At 40.1% G+C, this 13674-nt stretch overlaps 1 protein-coding gene across 1 annotated transcript in view; it reads left to right on the top strand.

Annotated features, from left to right (window-relative positions):
* The first annotated feature begins 500 nt into the window (after positions 1-500).
* The window catches only part of NUP205 (nucleoporin 205), a 153216-nt gene continuing 140042 nt past the window's right edge, over positions 501-13674 (top strand). Inside the window, exon 1 of the mRNA XM_077142076.1 lies at positions 501-752. Coding sequence (XP_076998191.1) covers positions 725-752 — 28 coding nt within the window. The 5' untranslated portion in view covers positions 501-724. The remainder of the gene's footprint in view (positions 753-13674) is intronic.

The following is a 13674-nucleotide window of genomic DNA, read 5'->3' on the forward strand; positions in this document are numbered from 1 at the left end:
TGTTTCATCAAGTTTAACAGAATGCCACACTAATGCTAAGTCTTAATTATAGAGAAAACTATGTGTGCATGAGGGGCAGGAGTGGGTTGTGTATGGAACTGTAGTTTTTGCATTTTTCTGTAAACCTACAACCTCTCTAGTAAAAAAAGTTATGATTTGTTTCACTCCATGCAATTATGTTGATGCAGTATACTTTGTATATTGAAATGTGCTGAAAATCCTGTTTGTAACAGGTCAAATGACTTTTAGAAGTATTGAAACCTCATACCCAACTCCACGTCCCAAGGTAACGGAGCTATGCAAAGAAGATTTAACATAAAATTTAGATAATTTTATTTGATTTCATGGATTTTATAATATCATAAATATGCGTTATTTCAACAACTTGTCTTTGGAAACCTTTTCTTCCAGTGTACATAACGCACTTGACGCATCATTAGGAAGAAATTACAGGTCCCAGGATGCACTGCACGAATACGTCAAGTTGAGGACCTTGCATTTCCGACGTGGTTGCCTTTGCCCTATGTGAATGGGAACAATTCCGGTGAAAAATTGCTGCTTGTGGCTCAAAGCATATTTTTCAGTTTTTCATACTCCCGCGTAAGCCCAGCGCGCTGTTTAGAGATGGCAGTGCGGGGCCTTTATTTTCAGGCGCCTCGTCGGGCAGCCTCACCCTTTCTGGGGCCTCCGAGCGACAGGAGGGCTTCGTTAGTGCGCCTCCAAGATGGCGACGCTGTTGGCGGTAAATTCGGGTAAGTGTGGCCGGGGTAGAAGGAAAACGGAGAGGCAGGGCGGTGATCGTTTGTTTGTGGAATAACCTGGGCTATGAGGTTCCTTGGTATCCAGACATCCCACTTGTACTCGGTGTATATTTTTCCCTAGCTCTAGGCCTAGGGGCCCGCCCCTCCTGTTTGAATGGCGCGCGTAGGCGCTGCGGCTCTATCCTTTGGGTTGGGGTTTGAGGGTCGGGGCAATGAGAAGTGGTACCTAGGAACAGTGTTGCAATCTCACGGCCCAGGACCGCCTGGGTCCTCCCATCCCCACTTATATTCCCACGTCGTGAGGTGCCTGTGGCCCGGATTTCGCCATAATATATGTCGAGTCTTCAACAGTGAGGTCAGAGGACCCGGGATAGTTTTCAGTCACCAGCGGAGGCTGAGCAAATTCGAATCTCCAATCTATAAAGAAGTACCGGAGTTCCCAGGCGAAGGTGCCTAGGCAATGGTTGTCGCGGGCTCAGCAGATGATTCCGAGATCCGCGGCTGTGATCCGACAGTAGATGTTCAGTACTTTTGGGACAGTAGGTCTTCGGGGCTAAAGTAGATGGCGGTAATGCAGATTGTAAGAGGTGGAAAAAGAACGCTAGGTGATTTGGGATGGGGCCTCTTTTGGTGATTCTCGACCCGGGGCGGTGCCACCCCACAAGGGCGTTTTAAAGAGGGGGTGCATTTTGACTGTCACAATTCCTGGGTTGCTTTACTGGCATTTAGTGGGCGGGTCAAGGATGCTTCAAGTCTCGCACCGGGCAGGACTGTTATGGAAACGAGTTTCCTGCACAGAATGTCAGTAACACCCGGGTTGAGCCGCACTTAGCTTTATTGTGCACAGTTTAAGAGAATGTTTGCGTGAAAAATCCTTGTGCAGAATCTCACCGAAAAGGACTCCTTCGTGGGCACCTTTTCTTTCTGTCTCTGTACACTTTTTTTTAATGGTTTATTCTGCTTTCACAAACTGTTATTCCTGAAAGGTTGTCTAAATCTAAGTTGCAAATCAAACTATTTAAGAAATACTGACACGTTATTTTGTAATAATGAAGGCTTATATTTATTGAGCACTTTTGTCCCAGGCAGTGGAATAAATATTGTACTTGCACTAGTTCACTTAATGCAAGTATAATCCCTTTTGTACTTGTGAGGTAGCTGCTAATAAATGCCCCAATTGGAAATAGAAATTTAGAGCAGTAACTCCCACAAGATTGTGTAACTAATGATCCTAAACCAATCTTACCTGCTTAAATAACTGCGTACTACTAATTATAACCGGATTCATTTTATTAATCCAATTTTCATACATTTCAATGTTAATAATGAACTTAGCTCCTTAATATTGCTGTCCCTTCCCTCAACTTGATATAACCTTTTTTTCCCTCTGTTACTATTTTAATGCAATTTTATTGAGATATGTTCACACACCACACACTCCATCTGAAGTATACAATCGTCATTGTATCTTACTTTTTTTTTTTAAAATATTTTTACTGAGATAGCTTCACACACCATACAGTCCACAAATGTAAACTTAAAAGTAAGGCTTGTATGTTATGTATGTGATTAGAAACATTTTTTGAGTAAGTACTTATCCCAAGTTAGTATCACTATATCCAAATCATTGAAGCAAAAGTAAAAAAGGAAAAGAAGTTGCTAACAGCTGCAAAGAGTATACATTGTATAATAAAGCCTTGCCCTCTCTCTTCTCTCAAAAGACAAGCCACTACTCACTGACTTTTTTTCTTCAACCCACGAGGGTTCTGTTCTGTTTTCCTAAGTTAAAATTAACATGCTCTTCCATTTCACTAAATCCAGCAGACATTTTCAAGCTCCATCTTGACCAAAATCATGGCCTGAGAGACTGAATAGTGTGGCAGTTGCCTGTTTTGCTAAACCTTTGTTTTCTGCACTCCAGCTCTCTTCTCCTGAGACCTTTTCAGTTCAGTGCAGTGTTCCCTGTTGTCGTGGAACCCACACATTCTGGCTTCCAGAAATGCATGTCCTCAGATCCCATCCCTCAGTTAACTTCCACTTTTATCCTTGGAATTTCAGGCTACTCATTGCTCGTCAAGGAAGCTTTCCCTTCTCTGACCTTCCTGACTAGATCAAATCCTGATTTCAGACTACTCATTGCTCCTCAAGGAAACTTTCCCTTCTCCGACCTTCCTGACTAGATCAAATCCTGTTAAGTGATCTCATGCCCTGGATACCTCTACTTCATAGCACTTGCCACAGCTGAATTTTGCAATTATATGTGATTATATAATTAATGTGTTTTCTCACTAGATTTGAAAGCTTACAGTATTTAATACATGATGAATGAGTGAATAAATGGTAACTTGTTGGAAGGCTCTCTCAAAACTTAAGGAAAATAAATGTATTTCTAAAATGAGCAAATCACTTATGTTAAAAACATATCTTTGGTGGCTCACTGGTAGAATGCTTGCCTTTCATGTGGGAGACCTGGGTTTGATTCCTGAACCATGCACCCAAAACAAACAAACAAACAAACAAACAAACAAACAAAACCACATCTTCATGGGGAAACTGTATAAGGTGGAGGATATATGGAAACTGTATTACGTATTCAATTTTTCTGTAACTCTAAAACTGTTCCAAAAAATAAAGTCTATTAATAAAAGATAAAACCCCCCACATCTTCGGTAATCTGAAAAAGTATATAGCCTCCTTTCATTTGTAGTCAATAACAGATATTGACTAAAATTAGCCAAGTTGAAGATAAAACTGAAGATATAACTTAGTTATAGCTGGCTTCTATGATGTGTTAGTATTATGGTGGAGTAAAGAGTATATGTGGGTTTTTTGGTACAGATTTTTGACCTATTGTTGGATGCCTCCTTATAAAAAGAAAAAAAATGGAACTTTTCACTAGAACTCATGGAGTTTATTAAACTAAGACTAGAATACAAAGAAAGTTATTAAGAGGTTCTATCATTTATTAAGTATTACTTTTAAGGGTAGAGAATTACCTTTTTTTTAATTGTGAAAAATAACCATATACAAAAAATAAATTTCCAGGCACACCACAACAATTGTTTGTAACAGATTTCAGAGTTTGGTGTGGGTTACAGTTCCACAATTTAAAATTTTTCCTCCTAGCTGCTCTAAAACACTGGAGACCAAAATCAATATAATGATTCAGCAGCATATTTAAGTCTTATTGTCTGTTATAATTCCACCTTCTCCTTTGATTTTTCTCCCAATCTGTAGGGGTATTTGGGCTATGCCCATTCTAACTTTTTCATGTTGGAAATGGCTGTCGATAATATAGAATGGGGGATGGAACTAGTTGATGTTCTGGAGAGGCTGGCGCCTCTGGGTTTCGGGACTTAACCTGACCTAGGAACCCATCTGAAGGTTTGAACATTTTCTGAAAAGTAATCATAGTGCATGGAACCTTTGTATATGGAATCTGATAAAGCCGTTTTTGCTCTTTAGGGTTGGCGAGAATGGTTTTGGTTGGGGTTTGGCAAACCATGATAAGTAGCAATATGTAGCTGAAGCTTGCATAAGAGTAGCCTCCAGAGTAGCCTCTAGACTCTGAGTTCTCTCAGCCTCTGATACCTTATTTGTTAAAATTCTTTTCTCCTTTTTGGTCAGAAAGACATTGTTGATTCCACAGTGCCTGGGGCCTGGGAGTCATATCCCACGTTGCCAGGGAGACTTTCACCCCTGGATGTCATGTTCCAAGTAGGGGGGAGGGTAATGATTTCACTTGCAGAGTTGGGCTTAGTTAGGTATTAACTATCATATATTAAATATTACTTTTAAGGGCAGAGAATTAGCTTTAACAAATTTTTTTTATTTGAAGATTGTTTACAGAATAATCATGCATAAAGTACAGAATTCCCCTATATCACCCTATTATCAACACCTTGCATTGGTGTGGAACATTTGTTACAATCCATGATAGCGTATTTTATAATTATAGTGTTAACTGTAGTCCTTGGTTTAACTTAGGGCTCACTTTGCAGTGAGGTTCCATGGATGTCTTAAAAGAGAATTAGTTCTGTTACTACATATATATAATTTAACATTCCTCCTTTTAATCACATTCAGATATGTATTTCAGTGCTGTTAGTCACATTCACAATGTTGTGCTATCATCACCACCATCCGTTACCAAAACATTTCCATCATTCCAAATTAGAATCCTGGTATATTTTAAGCCTTAATTTAAGGCTTAACCATTCCCCAACCCCACTCTGTCCCCTGTTAACATATAGAGAATTAACTGTTCTTTATATCAGTTTTCTGATATATCTGTAGTAAAGCAAGTCTCAGATTTGCCTGGGAGTCATTTTTGATACCTTTTCCTTATACCCTATGCCAATCAGTTACTAATTCTGATTCCTTTTCACTGCTAACAGACCTTCTTTTCTATTTTATTTATTGCCTTACTTTAGGTTCCACCATCTCAATAGTGGCTTTTCTACCTATCATCCTTGTTTCCTAGTACTTCTGTTTTAGTCCTTCAACCACACCATTGTCCCATAATGCCAGTTTTATTTTGTCATTCTATTGCCTGAAACTTTCCCATTTACTAAAGTGAAAATTCCATCTTGACCTGGAATTCAAGTCTCAAACCTATTCTGTCCTTTGCATTTAAGACCAAGAAATGATCAATAGGGAAGCCAGCTAGTTACCAGCTAAATAGCACTTCAGAGGTGGTCACCAGGATCCAGTGTCTAATCTTCATAATCCAGGCCAAGAAATCTGTAGTGTATCCAAAATTGATTAAATCCTACTAAACTGATTTTCTCTAACCAAGTTCAGAAAAGCAGATGTATAAATCAGTGTGCCAACTTATTAATTTTTAACGGGATACTCATGCCATGGATACTTATTTGTCAGCATGTTCTTTACTCTAGAGAGAAATTTATATGACAAGCTGTGTTTTTTAATCAGAAGATTGCAAATGTGGTATCAAAACAAGGGAAGCAAAGCAGGGAGTTGGATGATCACTCTCCAGGAAAGATCTATATATGCTGATGCCCATTCCCTTTCCTCCCCATCCCAAAGATTTGACACATCACTTCCTTGACCTTCAGAATAGGTTAGATTCTCCCTTTTTTTTTTTTTACTCTTATAACATTCTGCATTTCTCCACCATACCTTTTTTTTAATGCATTTTTTTTTTGTATGCTGTATGGTGGGGGTCACATTTCATTCTTTTTCCATGTGAATATCTTGTTATTGCACCACCGTCTGTTAGCACCATCTGTTGAATTTTTGTTTGTTTGTTTTTTCTTTCTTTTTGTTTGCTTGCTTGTTTGTTCTGGGGAAGTGCACGGGCTGGGCCTGTCACTGAACTACCCTTGCATAACCCTCCACCATACCTTTTTTATACTGGTAATTGTTTAATGTCTGTCCTTCTATGTTTTTATTTTTTGTCAATCTATAAGTCCCATGAGGCCTAGGATCCTATTGTCCCTGGTAAATAGTTGTTGAATAATTGAATGAATGACCCAACTTGACTGGTTCAGGCTATTTTCTCCTTGCACATCATCAAGTTTTGTTTCTTAACGTGCCATCATCCCAAGGGCAGGCCACTGTGGCTTAGCAGGCAGCATTCTCACCTGCCATGCCGGAGACCTGGGTTCGATTCCCGGTGCCTGCCCACACAGAAAAAAAACGAAAAACAATACATGCCCTCATCTTTTAAAAAAAGTTTCTAGTACATTGCCCCCTTCTTACTTACAAGGGTTATAATGCATTTAATTAGGTTACAGTTATCTTTTATGTCTTTTTTTACTGCCTAGTAAGTTTATTTGGATTTGTGTTTTCTCAGACAATAATTAAACATGTTTATAGACCAGCCTTTAAAGTTTAGGCTTTAGTTAATGCTAAATTTCGTCTGTTGATTGATTTGTTTTGATTAGTTTTCCTTTCAGGGTGTTTTTAAATGCATATGGGTACTTTGGTTCCAAAACAGAAACCTTGAGCTTTAAGGTATTGTTTTTCAAATAGGGAACTATAAAATAGGTTTTGTGGGTCTTCCACCAAAAAAGAGAACAGAATAAAAAATGAAGTACATTGAATATAACAAATGGTGATGAATGAAAGTTAATGTTTTATATCAAATTTTTATTTGTTTCACATATAATATATATTGGGTTGAGATATGAATATGGAATATTTGTTACTATGCGTTGCAGTAAAAGTTGGAAAGCCACTTCTCTGACCTGTTTAATTTTACCTACCGCTCAATGAATTCCCCATCATTTATACCTTTTATCTATCTTTTTTTTTATTAATTAACGGAAAAAAAAAGAAATTAACACAACATTTAGAAATCATACCATTCTACATATGCAATCAGTAGTTCTTAACATCATCACATAGATGCATGATCATCGTTTCTTAGTACATTTGCATCGGTTAAGAGGAACTAGCAACACAACAGAAAACGATATAGAATGTTAATATAGAGAAAAGAAATAAAAATAGGGCTCAGATAGAGCTTCATTCAGTGTTTTAACATGATTACTTTACACTTAGGTATTATTGTGCTGTCCATTTTTGAGTTTTTGTATCTAATCCTGTTGCACAGTCTGTATCCCTTCAGCTCCAATTACCCATTATCTTACCCTGTTTCTAACTCCTGCTGGACTCTGTTACCAATGACATATTCCAAGTTTATTCTCGAATGTCCATTCACATCAGTGGGACCATACAGTATTTGTCCTTTAGTTTTTGGCTGGACTCACTCAGCATAATATTCTCTAGGTCCATCCATGTTATTACATGCTTCATAAGTTTATCTTGTCTTAAAGCTGCATAATATTCCATCGTATGTATATACCACAGTTTGTTTAGCCATTCTTCTGTTGATGGACATTTTGGCTGTTTCCATCTCTTTGCAATTGTAAATAACGCTGCTATAAACATTGGTGTGCAAATGTCCGTTTGTGTCTTTGCCCTTAAGTCCTTTGAGTAGATACCTAGCAATGGTATTGCTGGGTCGTATGGCAATTCTATATTCAGCTTTTTGAGGAACCGCCAAACTGCCTTCCACAGTGGTTGCACCCTTTGACATTCCCACCAACAGTGGATAAGTGTGCCTCTTTCTCCGCATCCTCTCCAGCACTTGTCATTTTCTGTTTTGTTGATAATGGCCATTCTGGTGGGTGTGAGATGATATCTCATTGTGGTTTTGATTTGCATTTCTCTAATGGCCAGGGACATTGAGCATCTCTTCATGTGCCTCTTGGCCATCCGTATTTCCTCTTCTGGTAGGTGTCTGTTCAAGTCTTTTTCCCATTTTGTAATTGGGTTGGCTGTCTTTTTGTTGTTGAGTTGGACAATCTCTTTATAAATTCTGGGTACTAGACCTTTATCTGATATGTCATTTCCAAATATTATCTCCCATTGTGTAGGCTGTCTTTCTACTTTCTTGATGAAGTTCTTTGATGCACAAAAGTGTTTAATTTTGAGGAGCTCCCATTTATTTATTTCTTTCTTCAGTGCTCTTGCTTTAGGTTTAAGGTCCATAAAACCGCCTCCAGTTGTAAGATTCATAAGATATCTCCCAACATTTTCCTCTAACTGTTTTATGGTCTTAGACCTAATGTTTAGATCTTTGATCCATTTTGAGTTAACTTTTGTATACGGTGTGAGATACGGGTCCTCTTTCATTCTTTTGCATATGGATATCCAGTTCTCTAGGCACCATTTATTGAAGAGACTGTTCTGTCCCAGGTGAGTTGGCTTGACTGCCTTATCAAAGATCAAATGTCCATAGATGAGAGGGTCTATTTCTGAGCACTCTATTCGATTCCATTGGTCAATATATCTATCTTTATGCCAATACCATGCTGTTTTGAACACTGTGACTTCATAATATGCCTTAAAGTCCGGCATCGCGAGACCTCCAGCTTCGTTTTTTTTCCTCAAGATGTTTTTAGCCATTCGGGGCACCCTGCCCTTCCAGATAAATTTGCTTATTGGTTTTTCTAATTCTGAAAAATAAGTTGCTGGGATTTTGATTGGTATTGCATTGAATCTGTAGATCAGTTTAGGTAGGATTGACATCTTAATTATACTTAGTCTTCCAATCCATGAATACGGTATGCCCTTCCATCTATTTAGGTCTTCTGTGATTTCTTTTAGCAGTTTTTTGTAGTTTTCTTTATATAGGTTTTTTGTCTCTTTAGTTAAATTTATTCCTAGGTATTTTATTCTTTTAGTTGCGATTGTAAATGGGATTCGTTTCTTGATTTCCCCCTCAGCTTGTTCATTACTAGTGTATAGAAATGCTACAGATTTTTGAATGTTGATCTTGTAACCTGCTACTTTGCTGTACTCACTTATTAGCTCTATAGTTTTGTTGTGGATTTTTCCGGGTTTTCGACGTATAGTATCATATCGTCTGCAAACAGTGATAGTTTTACTTCTTCCTTTCCAATTTTGATGCCTTGTATTTCTTTTTCTTGTCTAATTGCTTGGCTAGAACCTCCAACACAATGTTGGATAATAGTGGTGATAGTGGACATCCTTGTCTTGTTCCTGATCTTAGGGGGAAAGTTTTCAATTTTTCCCCATTGAGGATGATATTAGCTGTGGGTTTTTCATATATTCCCTCTATCATTTTAAGGAAGTTCCCTTGTATTCCTATCTTTTGAAGTGTTTTCGACAGAAAAGGATGTTGAATCTTGTCAAATGCCTTCTCTGCATCAATTGAGATGATCATGTGATTTTTCTGCTTTGATTTGTTGATATGGTGTATTACATTAATTGATTTTCTTATGTTGAACCATCCTTGCATACCTGGGATGAATCCTACTTGGTCATGATGTATAATTCTTTTAATGTGTTGCTGGATACGATTTGCTAGAATTTTATTGAGGATTTTTGCATCTATATTCATTAGAGAAATTGGTCTGTAGTTTTCTTTTTTTGTAATATCTTTGCCTGGTTTTGGTATGAGGGTGATGTTGGCTTCATAGAATGAATTAGGTAGTTTTCCCTCCACTTCGATTATGTTGAAGAGTTTGAGGAGAGTTGGTACTAATTCTTTCTGGAATGTTTGATAGAATTCACATGTGAAGCCGTCTGGTCCTGGACTTTTCTTTTTAGGGAGCTTTTGAATGACTAATTCAATCTCTTTACTTGTGATTGGTTTGTTGAGGTCATCTATTTCTTCTTGAGTCAAAGTTGGTTGTTCATGTCTTTCCGGGAACCCGTCCATTTCATCTAAGTTGTTGTATTTATTAGCGTAAAGTTGTTCATAGTATCCTGTTATTACCTCCTTTATTTCTGTGAGGTCAGTAGTTATGTCTCCTCTTCCATTTCTGATCTTATTTATTTGCATCCTCTCTCTTCTTCTTTTTGTCAATCTTGCTAAGGGCCCATCAATCTTATTGATTTTCTCATAGAACCAACTTCTGGTCTTATTGATGTTCTCTATTGTTTTCATGTTTTCAATTTCATTTATTTCTGCTCTAATCTTTGTTATTTCTTTCCTTTTGCTTGCTTTGGGATTAGTTTGCTGTTCTTTCTCCAGTTCTTCCAAGTGGACAGTTAATTCCTGCATTTTTGCCTTTTCTTCTTTTCTGATATAGGCATTTAGGGCAATAAATTTCCCTCTTAGCACTGCCTTTGCTGCATCCCATAGGTTTTGATATGTTGTGTTTTCGTTTTCATTCGCCTCGAGGTATTTACTAATTTCTCTTGCAATTTCTTCTTTGACCCACTTGTTGTTTAAGAGTGTGTTGTTGAGCCTCCACGTATTTGTGAATTTTCTGGCCCTCTGCCTATTATTGATTTCCAACTTCATTCCTTTATGATCCGAGAAAGTGTTGTGTATGATTTCAGTCTTTTTAAATTTGTTAAGACTTGCTTTGTGACCCAGCATATGGTCTATCTTTGAGAATGATCCATGAGCACTTGAGAAAAAGGTGTATCCTGCTGTTGTGGGATGTAATGTCCTATAAATGTCTGTTAAGTCTAGCTCATTTATAGTAATATTCAGATTCTCTATTTCTTTATTGATCCTCTGTCCAGATGTTCTGTTTATTGATGAGAGTGGTGAATTGAAGTCTCCAACTATTATGATATATGTGTCTATTTCCTTTTTCAGTGTTTGCAGTGTATTCCTCACGTATTTTGGGGCATTCTGGTTCGGTGTGTAAATATTTATGATTGTTATGTCTTCTTGTTTAATTGTTCCTTTTATTAGTAGATAGTGTCCTTCTTTGTCTCTTTTAACTGTTTTACATTTGAAGTCTAATTTGTTGGATATTAGTAAAGCCACTCCTGCTCTTTTCTGGTTGTTATTTGCATGAAATATCTTTTCCCAACCTTTCACTTTCAACCTATATTTATCTTTGGGTCTAAGATGTGTTTCCTGTAGACAGCATATAGAAGGATCCTGTTTTGTAATCCATTCTGCTAGCCTATGCCTTTTGATTAGGAAATTCAGTCCATTAACATTTAGTGTTATTAGTGTTTGGATACTATTTTCCTCTATCATTTTGCCTTTTGCATTATATATATCATATCTGACTTTGCTTCTTTCTACACTCTTCTCCATACCTGTGTCTTCTGTCTTTTCGTATCTGACTCTAGTGCTCCCTCTAGTATTTCTTGCAGAGCTGGTCTCTCGGTCACAAATTCTCTCAGTGACTTTTTGTCTGAGAATGTTTTAATTTCTCCCTCATTTTTGAAGGAGAATTTTGCTGGATATAGGAGTCTTGGTTGGCAGTTTTTCTCTTTTAGTAATTTAAATATATCATCCCACTGTCTTCTAGCTTCCATGGTTTCTGCTGAGAAATCTACACATAGTCTTATTGGGTTTCCCTTGTATGTGATGGATTGTTTTTCTCTTGCTACTTTTGAGATCCTCTCTTTCTCTTTGACCTCTGACATTCTAACTAGTAAGTGTCTTGGGGAACGCCTATTTGGGTCTAATCTCTTTGGGGTGTGCTGCACTTCTTGGATCTGTAATTTTAGGTCTTTCATAAGAGTTGGGAAATTTTCAGTGATAATTTCTTCCATTAGATTTTCTCCTCCTTTTCCCTTCTCTTCTCCTTCTGGGTCACCCACAACACGTATATTTATGCGGTTCATATTGTCCTTGAGTTCCCTGATACCCTGTTCAAAATTTTCCATTCTTTTCTGGATAGTTTCTGTTTCTTTTTGGAATTCAGGTGTTCCATCCTCCAAATCACTAATTCTATCTTCTGTCTCTTTAAATCTATCATTGTAGGTATCCATTGTTTTTTCCATCTTTTTTACTTTATCCTTCACTTCCATAAGTTCTGTGATTTGTTTTTTCAGATTTTCTATTTCTTCTTTTTGTTCAGCCCATGTCTTCTTCATGTCCTCCCTCAATTTATTGATTTGGTTTTTGAAGAGTTTTTCCATTTCTGTTCGTATATTCAGCATTAGTTGTTTCAGCTCCTGTATCTCATTTGAACTATTGGTCTGTTCCTTTCACTGGGCCATATTTTCAATTTTCTGAGCGTGATCCGTTATCCTCTGCTGGCGTCTGGGCATTTTTCAGACTTCCCTGCGTGTTGGGCCCAACAGGCTGAAAGATCCTTCTGTGAAATCTCTGGGTTCTGTCTTTCCTATCCTGCCCAGTAGGTGGCGCTCGTGGCACACGTTTGTCTGCGGGTTCCACCAGCAAAAGGTACTGTGGTTCCTTTCACCTTGGAAAACTCTCGCCGTGGGGGAGGTTCGCCAGCCACAGCGGCTTGGAAGAGTGCCAGCCGGCCCGGGGGTCCAAATGCCGGGTGGGTCGCCGGCCACCGCAGCCCGGGAGAGCGCCCGACTGCATTTCCTAGTTGGCCTGGGGCGCCAAGCGTGGCGGGAGGGCGCCAGCCACCGCGGCCCGGGAAAGTGCACAGTTCCCAGCCGGACCGGGGAGTCACGTGTTTGGAAGGGACCCCCCCGGTCACCGTTCTCTGCGGTCTGGGGATTTCCCACCCAACTCTCTCAGTTGGTCCGGGAGGTCTCGCGTGGTGGGGGTGCCAGCCGCCGCGGCCCGACGGTACCGCCTGCCCAATTCTGCCAGCTGGCCTGGGAAGGAGGAAGGGAGGGACTCCGGCCACTTGCTGTCCCGCCCGGAAAAGCCCACGCCCCTCGGCGATCTCACCGGAGCTGGTTCTCCCAGTCAGCCATTCCGGAATGGGGTATGCTGTCCCTTTGATCTCCGTCATGGCTCCGGGATCTGCTCTGTATCGTCTCCACTCCCCCAGTAGCTGTTCTGGAGGAGGAAAGGTGAGGGTGGCAAGGCTGTTGAGGCCGGTGGCGGAGGAGCTGGTGAAGGCGACAGAGGGCATGGTGGTGGTTGGAGACCCGCCGGAGCAGGAGGAGAAAGGGAAGGATAAGATGGCGGATGGCGTGCCGGAGCAGAAGGGGAAAGGGAAGCGCAAGATGGCGGTGGGAGCGCCACCGGCGGAGAAGGGGGAAGAGGAGGGCTGACTGGCTGGCGGCGGGAGCGCTGCCGGCAGAGAAAGAGGGAGAGGAGGGCTGGCTGGCTGGCGGCTTGTGTGCCGCCGATGGAGAAAGAGGGAGAGGAGGGGTGGCTGGCTGGCGGTGGGAGCGCCACCAGCGGAGAAAGAGGGAGTGGAGGGCTGGCTGGCTGACGGCGGGAGCGCCGCCTGCAGAGAAAGAGGGAGAGGAGGGCTGGCTGACTGGCAGCGGGAGCACTGCCCGCGTAGAAAGAGGGAGAGGAGGGCTGGCTCGCTGGTGGCGGGAGTGCCGCCTGCAGAGAAAGAGCCCCTTTATCTATCTTGAGCCTTAGCTCTTGCTTTCCCTTTGCTGTTCTGTCATCCCTTTGTGTTTCAGATTCTCCTATTCTTCAATGCTGCACAGGTGTATTAGTAACCCTTTAGAACTCTGACTATCATTTTGATCTTTTGAAATTGATACTGAACAA

The sequence above is a fragment of the Tamandua tetradactyla genome, chromosome 1 (genome assembly GCF_023851605.1).
Source record: "Tamandua tetradactyla isolate mTamTet1 chromosome 1, mTamTet1.pri, whole genome shotgun sequence".
Taxonomy (NCBI): Eukaryota; Metazoa; Chordata; class Mammalia; order Pilosa; family Myrmecophagidae; genus Tamandua; species Tamandua tetradactyla.